The 22409-nt window shown below is 41.7% G+C and overlaps 2 protein-coding genes across 2 annotated transcripts in view; both read left to right on the top strand.

Annotated features, from left to right (window-relative positions):
- Positions 1-113: 113 nt before the first annotated feature.
- txndc17 (thioredoxin domain containing 17) lies at positions 114-2749 on the top strand. The gene is made up of 4 exons (XM_035155444.1): positions 114-407; positions 627-708; positions 2019-2094; positions 2234-2749. Exons 1-4 carry the CDS (start codon positions 263-265, stop codon positions 2300-2302), a joined length of 372 nt encoding a protein of 123 aa, XP_035011335.1. The 5' UTR covers positions 114-262; the 3' UTR covers positions 2303-2749.
- Positions 2750-4378: 1629 nt separating this feature from the next.
- The window catches only part of nxn (nucleoredoxin), a 57947-nt gene continuing 39916 nt past the window's right edge, over positions 4379-22409 (top strand). Inside the window, exon 1 of the mRNA XM_035154222.2 lies at positions 4379-4915. Coding sequence (XP_035010113.1) covers positions 4607-4915 — 309 coding nt within the window. The 5' untranslated portion in view covers positions 4379-4606. The remainder of the gene's footprint in view (positions 4916-22409) is intronic.

The following is a 22409-nucleotide window of genomic DNA, read 5'->3' as shown; positions in this document are numbered from 1 at the left end:
GTTTTTTCCGAATATGTGACATTATCTGTACCATCCTTGTATAAATCCCTTTAATTCAAATAGTGATCTAAAACGCTCCATGTTGCAGGTGCACTGTCCCTTTAAGAACCTCTGCACCGGACCGGAAGTGCTTGTGTCAAGTTTGCAGTATTTCTCCCAGGTTCAGAGTCAGTAGATCAGAAACATCTCTCCACACTTGTTGTTGTTTCATCCCAGTTTAACTCCGACTCCCAGACCCGCCGTTATAAACTCGGTCTAAACGATGGCTCAGTACGAAGTAGTGAACGTGCGCGGATATGAAGAATTCTGCCACGCTGTGTCTCAGAGGAAAGGAAAAGACATTTTTGCTTATTTCTCTGGTGATAAAGACGCTCAGGGAGCGAGCTGGTGTCCAGACTGTGTGAAAGGTAAATCAGACACTTCACTGCACCACGTTTAATACAACTATCAGAATCCTGGTCCTTCCATTTTGAGGAAAACTCAACTGCAAATGCAGCAGACTCCCCCTTTGCTGAGGCAGTGAGTCGGGTCTGATGTGTTGCATTTATTGATTGTGATGCATATTTAATTCATATCTCGTGCCCTTTTTATTTGTCACCTCAACAGTTTGTGATCTTGTCTTTCAGCTGAGCCCGTGGTGAGAGGAGAGATGAGTCATCTTCCTGAAGGATCTGTCTTCATCTACTGTCAAGTTGGAGAAAGAGCTTAGTCAGTGTTTTACACTTCTTTATCACATCTGCTTCTAACACACTGTCAGACATGTGCTGCTTATGCTCACGACTACAGGTCATTGCATTGTTGAATTTTTTTTTTTTAAGAATCAGACTTCTGCTTTATTAAATATCATTTTTTAAATTACGTTTTTTATTTTATTTACAGTGTGACCTTAAGCCCAAATATTATTATAGCAGCAGGAAATGGAAATACAAGTAATTCTTTGTATTTGTGAAGTCACTTATCAGTAACCTACTTAATAAATTGATAACAAAGCCCGATTAACCTTCTACATTAGAGTTTTATTATTTTCCTAAAGATGAGATTATGAGGTGAGGACGGGATTGTAAGAAAATTAATTGGAAACCGTATTGATTGATAATGTTGAAGGCATTTTTTAAGAATTCACATTTAACAGCTTATTAGATGTGAATATTCGCTTGTTTACCAAATTTTCTCTGATGGTCAACTCAACATGTTTGAGTTATTGACAGTTTCTCAGACAGAACATAAATTAAAATATGTTCAATTGAGCTTCAGGGACCAACGAGTGGCATTTTGATGTTTTGTAGATAGAAGAAAGATCAATGAATGATAAATGTTTTGTTATAGAAAATTTGATGTTTTGGTAATGAAAATAATTTTTGTGGTCCCAGCCTTACTGTACTTCCTCAGAATAATAATACTACCTTTCTCAGGATGTTCAATGACAGTTACTTTGCACACATTAGAATATGAAGCAGTTTGATTAATGGACAAAAGACCACAGCATATATCCAAACTGTGAAGAACTTTAAGCCTCTGAGTCCAGTCCAATGTGATCATCAAAATTTAAATGTTTCCTTTCAGTTAATAAACAAATAGTTTCAACAATAGACTATGTATTAACCCCTAAAGCAGAGCCAGTCATCAAGTGTTACACAGTTTAAAACATACATTTAAAAACATATACTAAACCTTTCAATTGACACAAATCACTTAAACAACATATATAAAACATTGCAGTCATTACAGATGAAAAAAAAACATATATGAAAGTGTTATGAGTAAACCTTCCAATGATATCTATCACTTTTTCTAACAAAAAATAATAATTTATGTTTCGTATAAACATCGTTTATGTACAAGTCAATAAAACATGATTCTTTGAGAACATCTTCGGTATCTCTCTCAGAATAAGGAGACGAGTTTTTAGGAAATAAAAGTGAACTTGAGCTGACAATCCTTCTCACCCTTTCAAAGCCTGTTCTCTCATATGTGTTGCATCATATCATCTTCTTAATTATGTCTGTTTCATGCTTCAGTTGGAAGGATCCAAGTAACGACTTCAAGAAGACTCTGAAGTTGAGTGGAGTTCCCACCCTACTGAGATATGGCACAGTAAGAATAACTCAATATTTAATGAAAGATCCTCAGAGATGAGTTTGATAATAAGACTGAATTTTGTTTTAATAGTTTTTTTTAGTGTCTCTTATATGCAGCAAAATGAACAGCGAGCTGTGTGATCTGTCTGTTTCAGCCTCAGAAGTTGGTGGAGGACGAATGCTTCAAATCAGAGCTGGTGAGGATGATGTTCACTGAGGACTGAGGGATCCTGTGCTGCTTACATACATCACTCATGAAGCATTCAAGACTTCTTCTCTGTTGAACAGCTGCCACCATTCAGTTTCAGCACCACTGCATTATTGAATATCGATACCCATTCACCAGACGTATCTCCCTATGTAACTTGATACAAATCATCAACTGTACAATTGAATTAATGATCATCGCTTTTAATAAACAGCCATTCCATTCATTCTATACTGGAACAACAGAGCAGATGTAACTCTCACTTGTTTTGCTCTGTGTACAATCAGTCAGTCCTGGGGTTGACACATTTCTTCTCATGTAATGTTAGTGTAAGACACTACGTAGTTATAAGAATATCTTGGAATTGTCTTTATTGTGACCATTTAATGTGATTTTTTTTTTTTGCCTTACAAAAAGACTTGAATAAAGTGACACTCGGTGTTGAACATTTGTGGCAGAACAACACTTGTGCAATTTGTTGTATGATGACCCCAATGGTGACAAGCTAAAATCTAGTAACACTATAAAATACTACCGTTTTGAACTACATTGTGGAAAGTAAAAGTTGTGCATTCAAAGTCCTACTTAAGGAAATGTACTTCAAGTATCAAAAGTAAAACTACTCATTCTGCGGTAAAATGGCCCCTGAAATGTATAATTATGTGGAACTCTGCCTCCCAAGAGCACCTGATTAACCTGAGGTGTTGACAGATGATTCATAGGAGACGAAAGAAAACAAGACAAAATCTGTTTTGGGAATTTTCAACAATCACAATTTGTGAAAAGTTTGATAATTACAGTTATTTCGATTTGTTGTAACATCTCACATTATAAATAGGTTGTATTTGGTATATAATGTATTTGATCAATTCTATAAAACTAAATCTTAAAAAATCTACATGTACAATTTAACTAGTAGATAAAAATGTCTGATAAATGTGTTGTATGTAACGCACAATCTTTCCTTCTTTAAAGTACAAGCATACTGTACAGTAGCATAAAATAGAAATACTTAAGTTAATTACGAATAGCAATACAACAATGGTTCAATTTATATTGATAGAATGCTGTATTGTATAAGCACGATGAGGAGGTATAACACATAACTGATCTACTTCAGATTTGTTAAAAGTTTTGCTGTATGTCAAGTGTTTGTCATTTAAAACCACACCCTTCCCTCAGGAGCAAATATATGTCTTTAAAGGTTCAGTGTGTAGAATTTAGTGACATCTAGTGGTTAAATTGCATGTTGCAGCTGAATACCCCTCACCTCACCCTCCCCTTCCAAACATAAAAGAGAACCTGTGGTCGCCTTCAGTTGTCATAAAAACTCAAAAGGTGTTTAGTTTGTCCAGTTTGGGCTACTGGAAAAAACATGGCTGCCTCCGTAGAGAGGACCTGGTCCCGATGTAAATATAAAGTATTTAAATATAAAGGGCCCATTCTAGGGTAAAGAAAACAACAATTTGTACAATTTAGATTATTACACATTACTGAAAACATCACTAGGATTATTTTATATTCAATTTCTGCCAATAGATCCCTTTCAGCTAAATTTTACACACTGAACCTTTAAACCAAAAGGAATAATAACAAGACTCAAACATTTCAGACTGATTTCTTAATTTTGGTCTTTATCGTCCAGCCCTAACTTGAGTAAATGTACCTCGTAGCTTATCATCACTGGAACTTGGTGATGCTGTGCCAGGAGCCCAGGTAGTCCCCTCCTGTGAACACTAGGTGGCAGCAGATTCATAAGGATAGTGTTTAGTTGACCCTCAGCCTTATCTTTAAAAAAAAATTACAGAATATCAATTAAACTTGTCTAATGGAGTTTATAATTAAATTAATGAATCATGAGCATTTAATAATAGCTGAGGTTAATTTGAGCTCCAACCTAGAATCAGGCTGATTATAATTTACAGATTAGACAATATTTAGTGAAATAAAACATGTAACTCTGATATAAAAAAAGCTGCATTTGTTTTATTTAACACATGAAAAGATGCTCAAAGTGTTTTCTTTAAATCCAGAGTAATAACGAGCTGTCACGGTGAAAGTGTCGCTGTTGCAGTCAGGGCCATTTAAGCCGAGCGCATTCCTGCACAGCGCGCACACCGGAGGAGGACGAGCGGCGGTGAGACGCTTCTCAGACCGCAGCACCGACACACACGAGCCGGAGCTCACCCAGAGAAAACACACCCCGTCACACCGGAGGCGGAGGAAGCGCGGTGCCGTCGCCTCAACGCAGCGGGGTTACATGCGCAGCTGTCTCGTCTGAGGGGGGCAACGTCGTGTGTTCGCGGACCGTGCCGCTGCGATGTCGGAGTTCCTGGTGGGTCTGCTCGGGGAGCGGCTCGTCAACAGCGAGAAAGCCGAGGTGGACGTGCACTCGCTGGGCGCCAAGCTGTCCCTGGTCGGGCTCTTCTTCGGGTGCAGCCTGAACGCGCCGTGCAAGCAGTTCAACGGGAGCCTGTGCGAGTTCTACAGCCGCTTCAAGAAGACGTCCGAGCACAAGGACAAACTGGACATCGTCTTCATCTCGTCGGACCAGGACCAGAAACACTGGCAGGACTTTTTGCAGGAGATGCCCTGGCCCGCGTTACCTTTCAAAGACAGACACAAAAAGGTAAGAGGGCGACGAGAGGACACCCCCCGAAACCAGTGCTGGTTCTCTGGAGAGGGTTCAGTGTGGTTACCGGGTCTGGAAATCACTGGGAACCACTGAACAGGGCCACGTCTGCTTCGTCTGTGTGTGCACAGGTGTACCTGCTTTAATGTGGATTCATTATAAAGGTTTACACTCCTCTTTAGCCTCGTTTTGATCCAAATCTGAACCGGATCAGTCAAATCAAGTTCAAATAGTTACACATCTACAACTGTATGTATATGAAACAAATTCAGATTTACAAGAGTCAGTGGTTAAAACAGCCAGTTACATTTTAACCTTACAATAAATAAATAGTTAAAGTGTAAATGTCAGATACACTTGCACAGAACAAATTTAATGAAAAACTGACTTTTTAAAATCACATTTCAGCCTCATGACAATAACACAGCCAGCCAGAGGAAGTATTTATCCTCTGATTTCATTTAATCAAGATAATCTAAACGTGTAAGGCCCCCACACCCATCAGTCATTAATGAGAGAGGGAACTGAAAGAAAGACTTCATTTCCTCTTTGTCCAGTCACTTCAGTTCTGTTCAGGGGGTCTGACTACTTCTGGAAACACAATGTTCCAGCTGAACATCTCTGGGCAGTGTCATCATGTTGCATCCAACATGTTTTCCACGTTGGTGCATGTGTAGGCTGCACAGTAAAGACCTGTCCTGCCATCATCTCGTCTCTAGCTTTCCTTAAAGGTGACAACAGTGCAGCACTCAGATTATTTCTATGTCCCCGATTTGATTTATCTGTCTTGTTAAAGACTTTATTTTTTATTTTAGTCCTGCTTTTGTAAATCCTGAAGCTTTATAGGATTTGTTTTTCTGGGATACACATTTTTTTTTAAATTGGACTAAATACTAAATACTTTAAAATAAGTATTATCATTATTATTTTAAGATGTTATTGTTTCATTAAATCACATAATCTAGCAGCTTTTATAGTTGACTGCACAGTTATATTGGAAGAATTAGAAGTTTTAATATCTAAGACAGATGTTGCCATTTTCTTTTGTTCATAGCTAAAACTACAACACACAAAAAGAAACCACTCATTAACATCTCGAGAAAAAAATGACAGATACAATTTGTGGCAGGTTTCCTTCACTGGCTTCATCTGCAGATGTTTAACGAAGAATATCTTCTCAATCTAAATAAAGGCAGACAATGTTATATACACTGTGTGTTCTGCGGCCGTCCCAGCATCCTGGTGGCAGCACAGGTCTCTATTCCTAAACCTAAATGTTATAGCAGATGAGGCTTAATAAGATACACTGATGAGCTGTATTTACACAGTATTAGTCCTACATGTCAGTGAAGGTTGATTTTCTTCGCAGGGTAGAATATTCTAAAGATTAAAACTGGCCAAATTATTGCAAATAGGATTTTGACCCCTTGTTTTTTATGTTAAGGTGTGATTATACAATCAATTTAAATAATTTAACACTCTATGGCGAATATAAATATATATTTGTTATCCTGTTCATGTTATACAATAACCATAGTGGCTTCAATGTTAAGCCGACATCTTTACCACATCTGTATTTAGTCTAAAATGAAGTACGTCTCTCCGTCTTTAGCCAATTCCTCTGTCCTCTGTGTAGGTGAGACGTGACTTGGACTGAATCATTGCCTTATAAATTCTTTCAGATAGCCCATAATGATTTCTGCTCCACTTCATAATGAAGTCCAGGCGTGAATAAAGGCTCAGGGATGACAGGCGAGTGGGGGTTGTCTTGTTGTTGTCTGGGGCGTAGCACACCCATCGCCACAGTGCAGCGTCATTGTGTCCTAACTGCATGTGGAAAATATCTGCGGCATCAACGTAGCCCTCGCTAATGCTCTCACCGGTCGTCTGTGGGCTGCCTCGGCCTTACGACACAAGAGCAACGCAGTCGTGTGTCTGTGATTTGCAGAGGCCTGCAGTTCTGCTTCAGCCCTGGGCTTCGTCCAGCCTTCGGCCTATTCTCCCTCTCACCATTGTAACACCGTGCATGTTTCAGTAAGCAGCTTTAGTACAGCAACAGCCGTTTATGAATGTGACATCTGCAGAAGCACACTGAGGGTGTCGTTTCCCCTCATCATCCTCTAATTAATTCATGATTTATGCATGTTGGCATTTAAATTGTATTGTAACAGTACAGCAGTATGCGGTGACCCGAGCCTTCGTTTACACTGCAGCCGTCCTCCGGTCCAAACGACTGGTGCTAATCTGTGGAAGGTTGGATCCTTCAGGAAAACATTTTTAATTCAGAGTTTAGGTTGATGCCTGTTCCCCCTTTTTGTATTGTTGCTTAATTAGTTGCCTATTGTGTGGGGATTTATGCATCGCAGTGAAACACGCGTTTGTCGACTCAGGACAAAGATGCACACATTTTTTATAGTTTTGGTTATGATTAGACGCGTCTTAATCAATTGTGAGAATCATATTTTGCAGACCAGGAAGTGTGAAGTTAGCTGGTGCCAAAATCAACTCTGAGCAGCACAGGAAGAGAGACCGCTCATTATGTGGCAGCAGGTCTGAATGTGAGCGTTCCATTAACCCAGGAGGATTTATGTGTGCTGTACAGGGACCTAATGGGTGAGTGATGTTGACCCCAGTGACGGCTCTGTTGATGTTGTGGGTCTGCGGAGACTTAAGTGTCCCTCTCCCACCTCCTCTCAGGATCTATTCTGCACGGTTCAAGCAGAGCTCATCTCCCGGTGAAGGATGCGATTTTTCTTCAATCTCGTCTTTCAGAGCCTCAGCGGCCACCTTACGACTCAGACTGTACCTCCTCCTCCTCCTCCTCCTCGCTGCTCCCCCCTCCTCCGCCCTGTACTGACTTGGCTATCTCCCTCACTGGAGGCTGTCCTCTTTTCTCTCCACTCAGGGGTTATCCAGGCCTTCCCGTCGCAGGAAATGTTTGTTATTTATTCAAGAAGGGATTGTGTTCTTGATTAAAAGCAGAGAGAAAGAAAAAGTCTGGTGACGTTAACTGAACGTCAAAGCCAATATTTTTCTTTTAAGGGAAAAAAAGGTGAAAACTGTCACGTATTTCTCTGGTGGTTTGTAACCAAAATACATAAAGTGAAAAGTGTAATTGGTTTTTATATCTTCGTGCCAAGGACTTAACATAGATATTTCCTCATGTGCATGTTGAAAAAATAAGTTTGCCAGGAATCTTTTACATTATAAATGTTACACATGCATTCCAGTATTTGAATGTATGGGAAACTTTCAGTAGCCTTTAATTTCTTGTTTCTTTTTTCCACTTTTAAGGTGGTATCACTTCAAAACCCCGACAGAGCAAGAGGTCACACCATCGTCTTTTTTACATTTCACTGAATACTCTCCATTGTATCATTGGGGACCCTCGACGAGCTCGTTCTCAGCGTGTAGACGTCTGCTTGTTGTTCGACGACGGCCAGCTGTCTGGCTGTCTTGGCTTGCTGGCACTGCCTTACATGGTCTTGTGTTGCGGGAGTGTGAGCGCTCCATGTAAATCAATTAAAGCCGGAGCCAACGCAATGTAAAAAACCCGACTTGACCAAAGGGGGAGAACAAGCTGAGATGCTGCCAGAGGAGTCAGTCCTGCAGAAGTCAAAGGGGTGTGTGTGTGTGTGTGTGTGTGTGAGGGGGGGGGGTCACATTGCAGTAAGAGAAAGGCCTCTTGTTCAAGTCCTCCTGGTCGGGGGTTCTGCTCTGTAGCTGGCCCCAAGAGGCAGGACACCCGCTCACTCGGCCCACAGCCAGGGGCTCAGGGTGCAAAGGGGCTTCAGAGAGAGGGGCTAAGCACGCCTTTCATCAATATGTCACTGATCTGCTGAACACTGCGTAGCACCCTGACCGTCATCATGCAGCTCAGCCCTACTCGCCCTGTGACAGCAGAAGCGGCTTGAAAAAGGGCCTGAACTGTTTTATCTGCAGGTGCTAATTCTCCGTTTTTGATCCGTCAGTGTCACATTTGGTTTTTGTGGGAGTGTGTCGCTGGATGTTTTTTTTCCTTTGTTGTGTTCACTCGCACAGTGTGGGTTGGTAACATGAACAGACATTTTTGAGGCTTTTGTGATGTGGAATATCTGTAATTGAGAGCTTTATAGTTAATTGTAGGATTCAACGAGGAGGTATGCGTCGCCCGTTTCTGCTCAGACTGCCTCTGCTGCAGCTCGTGGGAACAAAAATGCGTGTATGGTATCAGCAGGAAATCCGACTTAGTTCTTAAAGGTCATCAAATAGGTAGTAAGAAAAAAAAAACATTGACTGCTACTAAATAACCCTTAATATCACAATTTAAAGACAAATATACTTTCATTTGTTCATTAGTATATTACTGAGACGGCTCCTCTTCTGTATGCAGTAGAAAAATATGAGAAAATTCATAACAAGGCAGATGGAACAAATACAAGAGAGTCAACAAGAATGACCTGACATGGATTATTCTACCGAATAAAGCTGTGAACATGAAACGGTGAAACTCACTTTTACATTCCTAACTCTGATCAAAGTACAGAAGTAGCCTAATATGACGTTGGCTGAGGTACTAAACAGAAAAAGAGTTAATCCTCACTTCAAAGCATTTGACCGCAGCAGATTAAATGATCCTAAAAACATAAAGTTTCATGTTATTTTAATATTCAGGAAATTATTTTACAAAAATGTACATACTCACTTTTAATAACCTTAAGAAATATAAAATATACCCACGTAAATCCAGATGATTGATTTCAGTCTTTATTTGTTTTTTGTTCAGTGGCGTCTAGGGGCCTTTTCACTCTACCAAAATGGCAGAGGTCAAAAATACTTAGGAGTCTGTTTTAGATTTATTAAAGGAAGCTGTATGTTGTTATAGTACCTGTACCAAAATGTAGTAGTAGTTGTAGTACACATTTTAGTGTTACATAATGTTATTATAATTACACAGGACATTAAGGACATTCACTATGAATTTATTAGGATTTGCACATCTGGATTTAGTTTTTGTGTAATTGTGGGGGCTTTTTTAATAGCTGGTTACATATTTGCGATGCATTAATACTTATTTGTCTGGTTCACGTCAGCAACAGCATGTAATTCTTCTCCCACGTTAATGAACTGGTAAGAAGACACTTCTTATTTGTAGTATTTTACTTTAAATGCAACTGTAAATCATTTTTTTTCGAATTATTTCAATTTATACATTCACACCATTTGGTTTTGTGTTACTCTTACTTTTTAGTTTGGCTGTAAGCTGACCTTGTAGAGACTGTTGTTACCTTGACTGGCTGTATGCGTGCATGCCGTGCTGCAGTGCTGTACTTTAATATGACTCCATTGTCCTGCAGCTGTGAGGCCTTGTTGCTGTGCGCCATGTTTGACAAGAGCTTATGTAAAGAATGTGTGCAGACACCTGCTCCGCTGAAGTTGTTCAGGGCCACAGGGCATGGAAACAGAGTAGGTTTGTGAGGGTTCAGGATACTTGGCAATGCCAACTGTTACATCTCACACCACCAAGCTTGTGTTACTGTCTTCTTTCACTGCCCATTGTGTCCTCTTCACTCGCAGATCTGTTATATTAAGAGAGGCGACAATGGAGATCTCATCAGAGGTGAAGTTCAGAGGCTTAAGTTACTCAAGTGAGAGTAAAGGAACAGTCGCACTGTGTGTCTCATAAAATTCAATCTGTTTTCACATCCGTTATCTACACGTTGAACAACACTACACAATGGTTGTAAGGCTGCGACCCCTGTCTGCCGTCCATAAAGCGCTGAAATGATACTCTGGGATTGACTTTTCCTTTTTGTCCCCATGTTCTTCAGCTACATCGCTTCTGGACCCTCTGTGGGGGTTTTTAGTCAGGACTTTCCAGAGCAGAGTGACTGGGTACCATGTTCACTGCTGTGTCTGCAGTGTTGCATAATGAGGACAACAGACTCATCCGCTTGCGCACATTATCCCGGACCACAACGATTGTCACATACTTACCAGTCAAATCATCCAAACCAGTGCAGCATAAAGTTCAGTGTGCAATCCCATGTATTAACCCTCTGGATTCTAATGGACAGGAAAGAAGCTTAGAGCCTCTTTCCTTGGAAAGGAGCAGATGATTGCCATTTCAATACTTAAATCCACTAACATCTGCTATTTTTTTCATGCTGTTGCTGCTGTATCCGGTGTGTTCTGCCTTTTCTCTTCAAGGACGGGTTGTTGTGCCTGGACCCTCCCCCAGTCAATCCTCCGGTCTCTAATTGCCCCACACCGCAGCTCAGCAGTCCTCTCCAACATAATAACAGCATAATCGCCCCAGGGGCATCCTGCCATCCAGAGCCGTCTTTCGTCTTCCTTTTGTTATCTCTCCGAGATTGAATGTTGGCTTTTTGTGATTGCTCAGTCACCCCCTCATCATCACCACTGATCACATTTCTTAAGCATAATGAAAACGACAGAGTGATGGATATGTGCTTTGGACTGTGTACTTTCACGGCAAATTTCCATTTTCATCCCTGACATTCAATGAAGCCGATTTCCTTTTAGAATATCTGCTCCATCAGTGAGTGTCCATGTTGATTTGATGTAAATTTATTCATAGCATGAACATTTATGGCGCGAGGTTCCCGTCGGACGATAACCCTTTCCCTTCGTGACCACCACCCCGCTCTGTTGCCAGGATGGAAGCCCTGTTGGGTTTATGCAAACTGTAACCCCCCACCCAATATGGTGCCACTCCTGCAGCTTTTGCTCCTGTCTGAAAAGAAGCTCACGGTACAAAGAGGCCCACTGTATCAGCATGTAGCATGGCACACTGGCACCATCCCTGCTGTCTTGCCTACAGTCGAGCTGTTGCATGTGGTGAAGGGATTTTTATCCAGCAACTGACATTCATGCACTCTGACAAAATGAGGAAGAACATAGCTGGATTCCTCCGAGTGCCGAGCTCTTCTCTGTTTGTGGAAAGATTGTGGGGTGATGCCAAATCACCATTTTTTAAATAAACATTAGAATTACAAATTGATGCATCAAAGTGAAAAATAATCGCTTGAAATTATAGATAAAATAATGTGTACGCAGTTGAAATAGTAAGCTTAAAATAATTGATAAATAGTTAGAATATAAGTTAGCTTAAAGAACAGATACACAATTGAAATGGTGAGCTAAAAGAACAGAAACAGTGAAATGTTCAGGTGGACCTCTTTAAAGAAAGACTGACAGTACTGGACATTATTTCCAGTCTGCCACATCTCAACGGCGACATCCAATGACAACCTGTCAGCATTTGCATGCAGTCATGCACCCACCAACCCCAGTCAGTCAGCGACAGACAGATTGAAGATGTTCACAGAGCACCAGAGGGAAGTGAGCAATCTTAAAATCCAGAAATAACAGTTCAAAGAACCTTTCGCTTCAGCACCCGGTCTCCACTGGGAGATCAGTGGAGAAGTCAACCAGGCTTCTTCATAATTTTTAACTTCCTATTTCACATATGCCTTTTTTTCTTAGTGTTTCAACAAGTCCGTGTGCACGTGTAAAAAAAACTGGGTAATGTTTTGATATTGCTGACCTCACATAATTCGGATTAGTTGTTCCTAACTGATGGTTGATCCTCGCTTTGCTCCTCGACAGATGCTACAATTTACAACGAGCTGTTAATCTCAGGATAATGAGGCAGCTGAGGTTGTATCATATGTCAGATAAGGGTTAGATGCCACTGCAGACACATTCCTAGAAGGATCTCTTCAGTAATGTTGAATCAGCTCTTTTTAGCCAGCTCATGGCGTAGCTTGGTAGCAAGTTAAGAGAGAGAACGAAGTAAAAGAATCTTCAAGCGTACCTTTTTAATAGCTCAGCAACTCAATAGGACTCGAGAATTGTGTAGCTAATTTAAATGCTCTCTTTGCAAAGTTGGCACGATGCGTTTTGAGAAAGTGGAGGAAAAATTGAGGGGAGCCTGGCTGAAGATCTCATGCCCTGTGGGTCCCCTCATTATTTTCATAATCACCAGAGTGTCACTCGGAATCATTTCCTGACGCACCCTGCTCCTGCGCTTCTGGGAGATTGCAAACAAACACACATACTTAAATATAGATCATTTCACGTGTTCCGATTGTTAATCTGAATATTCAAAATTACTTGCAGACGGGTTCACTGAGTCTACTGTGACTGTGTTAACAACGCTGCAACCACACCCTCCCCCTCATAATTGCACATTATATCTACTTGCACAAATGGACATGTTGATATTCCCTGCTGGTATCTGCCGTGGCGCGTGTGTGCGTTTCCCAAGTCACATGATTCTTTACAATACATTTGTGTGCTATTACTCAAGGTCACTGGTGGGCAAGCCAATCTGGAAACCTGGTAATGGTGCTGCAGTGTTGCCCATAAATTGATTCATGCTGTTGTACCATTAGTTACACTATATTAACAATATTAATATGGTCTTCAGCCGGCTGCAAAATATTTACTGGCACTGAAAGCCTGTGGCAGAGTACAATGGGGTATTTAATTGGTTACCTGCATATGCTTGTTAGAGTCTGCAATAATCATGGATTTCTTTTAGCTACTACATGTAGAATCTACAAGTAAAATAAGTGTATTTCTTTAGCCTACCTATAGCTACAATATCTTTTGATACATTTCCTGTGGGCAATACTTCCCAGCATGCATGATGACTATGTTCTAAGTACATTTACCTGTGTAAATCTGTTTATTTATAGTTAATTTGGCATTTTAAGAATAGTACAACAAGCTAAAGAAACACTTTCCTGTTTCATACCCATTCAAAATGCTTTTTTTGCATTTTTGCTCTGTTTTGCTCTCCACCTTCTCTTAGAGGATCTCTAGCTCAACATAGATGCTTTTATTGTGTATCTGTTAAGAGAAAAAAGAATAATAAAAAATAGCTCTCAGGCTGTGTGATAAAACCAGCTCTACACTGAACCTGCCTTCTCACAGTACAGAATGCAGTGAATGTTGCAGCCTTGTTTGTTCACTTCAGCTCCAAGTAAACTAAACAAGCCCAGAAAATGACCTTGCTGCCGAGAAACACATGGATTCTGTATAATGTACAATAGCAGCCGGCCAGATGATGCACTGATAGGATCCCATATGGAGGAATTGGCAATGCTGCTGACTGCAACACGGGGGAGAAATTAGAAGGACGATTCATGAAGGCAGGGAAACACTAACCATGACGGAAAGCAAGGGAGGTACTGATTATCTGTGAGTGGAGGGAAGGAGCAGCCTTGGATTAGAAGTGGGTCACCGAGTGTTTTCTGTTATCTGAGGCTTGCTTGTCCGTTCATTTCTTCAGCTGTCACATCCCATTTTGAAATCAGCTATGCTATGTCTTTGTTCAATAAAAAAAAACCCCGCTACACGCATTCCTCACATATTCCAGCTCATGTACTTGCACTCGTGTACTAGGAATGTATTAACCAGAAGAGACTCGCACAAATCATCAGACATCAGTGGACCCCCTGCTGAGGCTGTGCCGTGGCTTAGCTCTGCTTCTGTGTTGGGGGCTAATCGCTGTTTTGATTAGTCTTTTTTTACCCAATCTGTTTGCACTGAACACCGATCCCACGGCCATGTTGAATGAAAGGGTTTATCAGCTTAAGCCTGTTGTAAGGAGCACGAGAGGTCTCATCTTTTCACAGAGGAAAGAGAGCAGCCCTCGGACACAAGTGTCCAGGCAATTAGAGACGCCGGGGCCTCAAAGAGAGCTTACTGGCACACACAGTTGTGGCCGGCTTCTTTCTTGTCCGGCACATTGTTCACTCGGTGTTGAGACACTGGTGGTTGCGTGCTGGAGGGATTTGAAGGAGGACGGAGCCGGACTCAGTCATGGGGCTTTCCTGGGGATGATTCAATGGATGCAAAATCTAATTTTTGATTTCATAACTGGTACTTACTTAAAGGGGACATAGCATGCCTATTTTACCACAAGTTGATATGGTTCCTTGGGGTCTTAATGAAATGTCTGTAACATACTTTGGTCAAAATACCACAAGGATCATTTAAAACAGCACCCTTTTTACCCTGTATAAAACAGCCCTCCACAGAGTGACCTGTTTTGAGTGCCTGTTCCTTTAAATGCTAATGAGCCAGCTCCCCCCTCCCTCCTCTCCCCCCATGATTTTAAACGATATAAATTACATATTTTATATGATATAAATTATCAAATATGCATCCCATACTTTGTATTCCCCTTATGTTGTCCTGGAGTTTTAATTTTCCCAATCACATAATTAAATGTCCCCCTCTGCCCATCCACTACAAGCACACAAGCACACAGACAGAGAGAGAAAGAGAGGGGGGGGGCTATGAAGACCATCATTTACCCCCGAACCCCGACATTCAACGGGTACAACAACAAGCAGAGAAAGCAGAATCGCGGGCTGACCTTATATATACAGTCTATGGGGCTGACCAGCGCGGAGAAATGCGCGTCCCGTGTGAACAGCCAGGCGGCTGCGCGCTTGGGAACGGCGCTGCGCTGCCTCGCAGCCTCGCTGCCTCCGGTGTAAACCCGGCGTAACGAGTGTGGGGGTGGGCCAAGGCCATGTAGGGAGACTTCCAGTACCTTGTTACGACACAAAACCCAGGAAGCTCAATCGAGTCGCTCAAGCATGACGTTTCTGACTTAGAGGAACCATAACAAAACACGCAAGTGTTTTTTTCCCAGAGTTTTTGGGTTGGTAGACATGCCAGATACCCACATTAACGTGTAGAAGCACTAACAAAGTGGAATTTGCATGCTATGTCCCCTTTAATTGTTTTCCTACAGGGTGATTTCAACAGTCAGTCCAACATCCTAATTTAATGATTTTAGAGTTGGTGTGGTTTGTTTTTGTCTTGTCTGTTTAGACTCTCTGCACCTCACAGGCCTCAGTGGGTTGACGCTGTGCTTGTTATGTTTTTTTAATGCAGTGTGCATCAAATCAACATTCATAGAATCACCAGCCAAATCTAATAAAATACAATAAAAACGCATAAAACATGTAATGACTTTGACCCGAAATAAGGCTTCACACACTTTTTGTAAGGTTATAATTCTACCACCCAAGTTTCCAAGGGAAAGATTTAAGTTTGCTGTTTAACTGTCCTAAAGCCAATGATAATTATTGGGGGGAGCGATATGTGCCCTCCTCTTCGTGGATGGAGCTTAACTAGTCTTAAAAACCATGATATGTGATCGGGGCGATTTTTTTACGTCCAATAATAAAAGCATTAAGTGTGACTTCTAGTTTCATACATAGTAGAGACATATTAGCACATAATGTCTGCATTCTTCACTTAAAGGTTAAAGCTTAAGAACTATTCCCATGACGATGCCCATAAAAATCAAATTCCTCGTTGGAGTTGCTCAAGCAGTCACACTTTTTATACATAGAACACAAAACCGATTTATGTTTTTTCCCCATATCCTAGATATGAGCAGGACTTGAGGCTCATGTCTTTTGTGGTTTCTTTCTCTGAAGGAAAAACATACAAGGTTTAAAGTGAGACCGTTACTGTGGATAAGTCTTGTGGCCTGAGAGGTGTTAAATTGAGTCAGGAGACCGTGCGAGCGTAGCGTGGATAAACACGGACAAAATACTTAACCCTCCCTCTGCGCTGCAGCTCACCAGTCTGTCACTCGCCACCTGCTCATTTGACAGCGCCGGTGGTTTTGGAAGCAGCAGGTGTGCTCTTTAAGGTCGCAGGTTCTGCTCTGATGACCCCGATCTGCTCTTTCTAAAGGTGGAAAAAAGTCTCTACTGAGATTATTAAGTGTCTTTAATGAAGCCCCATCAATGGCCAAATGTTTGTTTGCACACAATCCCTCACAAAGCTGATGAACTGAGGCAGAAAGGGCCAGATGAAGGTTTCGTGACAGGAATGTTGATGCTTCTGCCAAATCCTGTAGCTATTCCCCTTCTGTCTTTTCATCCATCATAAAATCATGATGCACAACAAGAGCAAGAGGTATGCGCTATATGTTTTTAACAGTCTGAAAGAGGGGGGAAGAAACTAAAGTATTGTTGTTGCAAATGAAAATGTGAGGGTTTGACTGTAGGTTTTTCTGGTATGAATGAAAATACAAGCTTAAAGAAGAAGAAGGTGAGACCCAAACATTGAGGCACAGTTCTGATCTGTGCTTCTTATTCAGAGTGCAAAGAGGAGCTCGTTGTAGCCGTAAACCTTTTTTACATGGAGAATCATTTCTCTGCCGACTTCAGAGTGCTCTGTGTGGCCGAACCCCTTGAGAAACAAAGGCATCGCCATCCCGCCGTCGCTTCCTCTCTCCGCTTTGTTGCTCCAGGTGTTCGCTGTCGAGATGAACTGCAGATAGAAACCTTGTCCAAAGATATGCTTCAAGAGTAAAAAATCTACGGGAACATATTAGCCAGAAAGTTCTGCAAGGCTATTGAAATTCTCACAGGTGCTTTATAAAGCTCTGCTTTTCCACAGCTTGACTTCCTTAAGCTTTAGTGGCTGAGAGGGTGCAAGGAATCCTCCCTAACTTTGTTGTGGTGAAAGGAAAAAATGTGGGTAGCGACCTGTCAGTGGGGTGGAGATATGTTCATCATGTAAACTGTAATTACCCTCTCTAATTACTGGCATCAGACTGCAATAACTAAATATCAAGGCAGCACTTTACATCACTCTTGCTTAAAGGCTATTTCGGTGGTCTTTTTTTAAGAAACAGGCTTTCTTACATGGCACAGGTGAAGGATTTGACAGTTTTAAGGTATAATTCTTTGTCAATAAACAAGGGAGTGTTCTTCAAAGAAGGGAAATGTGTCTGGCTGTACAATTTCTTGTTTTCTAGGCCTCCTTTTAACATATTTTTCCCTTCATCCATTCTCAGAAACTGAAAGCAGAGCCAAGTTAAATATCTGACGTGGCCTCAAAGCGCTGAATATTTCCGTGGAGAACGGAGTGGTTTATGTAAGTTCATGGATAGAGATAACAGATTTCATGTCGTTTGTGGCCGTTTAGTTTCCAGTTTTGCGAAATGGGCGGACCACATGTTGCCTTAGAATATTGGATAATAATACAGTGGGCTTTCTCGAGTGTGACCAATTAGAACCGAGTCTTCTGGCGTCACAGTAGTCGCCGTCAATCTCAGGTGGTGTGTCTTCATGAAATGAAACATGAGCTGTGCTGCTGAAGGTTCACGCTAAATATTTGAAATCTTTTTGTTTGTAGAAAAACAGAAGTATCTCTGTAAAACACGCTCGTTCCTACATGTGTTTCCTGCTCTTGGCTCTTATTCCACAGTGCCTCAGTTAAATAGCTTTTAACTTTATTATTTCTTGTTTACAGCCTCCTGTTGAGTTTTTTTTCCTTTTTCTCTTTTTTCACTCTTCCTTTAGCCTTTCAGCTTCGCTCCTCTTGTGAGACCCTTGACTTATTTCAGACTTGAAATCCAAACCTGCTGTTTCTTGACTCATCTTTTAATTTGGCTGCCTCCGTTTCCTTGATGATTTCATTATTATGCTATCGCTGACATCAGAACAGGCCAGAGGAGTCAAAGGCAACCCTGCTAACCTTTCACTGCTTTTTTTCCCCGTTTTTGCTGAAAGCAATGAAAAGGAGGAAGGAAATGGAGCATTTTCAATTATCTGCACCATATCTTTGATCTTCAAATTGCATCCATTACACGTCATAATATTCCATGTAAAATTCCTCCGATTACCATGCCTTTGATGTTCATTCAGACTCCGCTTTGATATCCCCATGCCGCGATTATGAACATAACTTCTGTTTCTGTGCAGCACTTGTGCCACAATAACACTCTACTACTGCTTCTCATTATGCAAGCACACAGATAGCACCGCTTTATTCCAGTCGCAGCTTGTTTATATAGGTGCCAGAGTCAAAGTGTGCCGGTGGGTTTTGGGTTTTCGAGGTGCAGGGCGTCGGTTAGTACACAAAAGTTAACAGACTGAGAGACAAGAAGCGAGAGCGAAGGTTTTCAACCACGATCCGGGCCTGCTTTTGTGTTTGTCAGTGGTGAAGTGTGAGCAGCTGTAGGAGGATCAAGCACGAGGACTGAAATAATTACTGCAGTATGCTAGCTTAGTCAACACCCACAATTGCAGCTGTTTCCTTTGCTGTTGAAAGAATTTCAATGGACGTAATGTAGCTCTTTTTTTTTCTTTTAACAAGTGGAGCTGTAACAACCTAGCAGGGATTTGCTGGACTGTGGGGTGCCATTTTGAAAAGTAAATACAGTAAAAGTTTAATGGTCAGAGGCTGTGACACGGAGTGGGAACAGACACTTACGTGTGGACGGGTCCACTCAGATGATTTATTATTGACCTGAGGGGCTTGGACATACACTTGTGCAGTCACACCATTTCGCTATGCCATTTTTTTTCATGGTCTCCACCCCCACAGCAGTGTCCTCTTCCCACCAATACAAAAGAGAGCAGGGTGAGAAAACTGGGTCAAGTTTCCTTCTATTTATTCCATGTATGTGTTGTTTTCCTCCATGATGAAGTGGATGTTTTCTTTCTCTTTCAGAGGTGGAAAGCAGCTTTTAAATGAAAAGTTAGTTTCAAATTTAAGTAGTAGTCTCACTGTGTTTCTCACATCGCATAAATATTCATGACTTAAAAAGCAGCTATCAAGGTAAAGTTGAGGGAAAACATCCTCAGTCTCTGCTTTATATTTATAAAACATTAAACTATAGTTATAGTTGTTCCATCAGGAGTGTGTGGGTGTGATTTGATCAGATTTGATTTTTACAATGGTCTGGCAACATCAACTATCATCATATTTTCATGTGTGATGCATCCTCTATTTTTCCAAACCTACTCACCCTCAAACCAATGAGACGACCTCGAAAAACATGTGAAATAACCAAAAGCTTTTTAACTTTGGCAGAAAACTGTGCGCTCGCATGGGGGCACATCACTCACAGTCAGAAACTGATTGAGGAAATGTGTTTCCAGGGCCCTTTTTTAATATGTAATAACAACAGAAGTGGGTTCTCCTTTGTCACAAGTTTGTAATGCTTTAATAGCAGCATATACTCTTCTTTCATGGCCCCCGACTCAAGGTCTTTTTTTTCTAATTGCATTTACAGACATGGTGGGTTTTGCCTCTCAGCAGCATCCCTCTGCCTGGCTATTTCCCAGATGAGCAGCACTCTGTCATCTCCGCTTGCCAAATGCAGCCCTCGAAAAATGGAAACACTCCAACAGGCAACCGCTTTGGTCAAATGCTAAACAGGCAGTTCACTCAAATACTGCATTGCTCCCGTGATATGTATATTTTTTCATGCTCAGCGTTTAATGGATTGTCTGTCCTCATAAAGTGTTCACATGGAGAAGTGAACATGTGACTTCAGAGGTTGGAGAGTTGATTATTGTGCAGACCTGAGTTTGCACTCATTCACCAGGAAGGCCAGAGTTTTGGGTTCAGTTAAAGAGTGTGTGCCACTCTGCACGCTTTCTCAGGCTCTAACAATAGACCCCTCGTCACTGGCCCCTCATAATCCTCTTTAGCCAACCCCCCAGTCATTTCCTCTCTCCAACAGGCTCCCTCCACAGGCCGGACCAGCCACCCCACTGTGCTGTCAACATCAACCAATCATGCAATGAGCGGCTGCAATTTTGAATGTTTAGAAACACTGCAAAGCTGCTTAAATAGAAGTCAAATGCTTTGACTTTGAAATCTTATATCGCCTCCGATATTTAACTAAAACTTGTTTATGAGCACTTGACGTTGCTAAATTAGGCTGCTTGTAGACCAGCACTGAACTCCAGATATTTTCCTGAAGTTTTCCAGAAGAATGTCTGGGTCAGTTGCTCCGGATATTCCAGACAGCCCCTTAACAAAATGACCCTATGTCCAGACAAATCACAGCAAGCCAGTTTGCATATCGATTACTTTTCTACAACGTGACAAATGCGAGACTGATGAGGGCCATGTCGATGTGCAGTAAACAAAAACGCATGTGATTCACGCAGTTGAATTTGCACGTTATGTCCGGCCTCCTGCATGCTCTGAATGTACCAGACACTTTCCTGGTGTTGTGAAAGCCTCTGATCCGGACAATCCTCTGCTGCATTCTTCATATGTTAAAGGAAAACACAGCTACATAGATATAAGATTGATATCCCTGGAGTGTGAGTGCCATATATATATTCACATTAATATTTACATAATTATTAGTACACCTTTATGGCAGCTGGCAAGTCAACAGTTGATCAAGGTCATAGCTTCACCTCAACTTTTTTTTTTCTGTGTCCTATGGCAACAGGATGGTCAATCACTTCAGGTTCCACCTCAGGATGCAGTGTGTTTCTCATGTATTGTTAATAATCTGCTTTGATATTGCTCGGTGTTCAGCATGGAACCTCCGCACCACAGAGACCAGAGGATGCTGAGAGGAAGGAAAACAATGAGCTCAAAGTCTTTGTTGTTCTTCCAGAATTCATCTTGTCATAGTGTAGATTCTGTATTTGCACGACTCAGGGATATGCTCACATAAACGTCCACCAGCAAACCCATCTAATTAAACATCTCAATAAAGCCGAAGCTTATTAACACGCAGAGGTGGGTCCGTGGGTCTAGACCTCCCTAGTTGTATTGTTGAATACATTATTTCAGCTTGATTAAAAATTTAATTATTCGCTCATTTATCCCTGTTAAGCATTAAACAGCCTTTTTTCTTCAAAGGAATGCCAAGTGACAGTGGTAATTGTAGATCAAGGCCTGGCGCTGGGGAGAGCGGGCTGGGTGGATGGGGGTTGAGTGGGGGCTGGCACTCTGTTTCAGGCTTTGGCGGCCAGCTGCCCCGGACCGCCGATGTGCAGCTCGTGGTGGGAACCAGAGCAGGACCTGCTTGTGAAGTCAACCACTTCTCGCAGCAGCTCTTGTGTTCTTGCCCTCGTGCCAACCGAGCGAGGGCTGCTCTTTTCAGATCAGCCCTCGCTGAGTGACTCCTGCCCTCTGCCCCGGGCTGCGACAAACATCCCTGTCACTCAAGTTGAGTGAGGGCGGGCCCTAGAGGAGGGCCCTGAAAGGTAGTGACACTCCAGAAATCCACTTCAAACAGTTAGAGCACGCTGATACATGGGGCTATAGGCTTTTGAGTGTACTTAAAAATCTGCTTTACTGTTGAAATGATATTAATTACTGGGCCGCCGTAAGTGAAATTAAGCTTATTCAGGTAATGCATGTAAATATTGCTTGATGCCTGTAAATATGTGTGTTAGGATGTAGCAGAGGAATTCAAACCCTGTTTCCTCTGAGCACTGGAGCAGTACCTCATCAGCTCCCACAATGCCGCTTAATGTATGCAAAGCCGTCTCTTGACAGGGCTTGTTAAGCATCAATACTACACTCCTGCTCCAGAGATTTATTTCAATATGGGCCATTACTGCTGATAAAGTCCCCCGCTCAACCAACTGTTCGCTCCCTTTGTGACTTCAGTATCCTTTTTAAAGGAGCCACGTTTTCCAGCTGCAGAGGAGGATAACGTTCCCATGTCTCTTCACAG

The sequence above is a fragment of the Hippoglossus stenolepis genome, chromosome 4 (genome assembly GCF_022539355.2).
Source record: "Hippoglossus stenolepis isolate QCI-W04-F060 chromosome 4, HSTE1.2, whole genome shotgun sequence".
Classification (NCBI taxonomy): Eukaryota; Metazoa; Chordata; class Actinopteri; order Pleuronectiformes; family Pleuronectidae; genus Hippoglossus; species Hippoglossus stenolepis.
The sequence above is the reverse complement of the archived record's forward strand: the minus strand, read 5'-3'. Positions and strand labels throughout refer to the sequence as shown.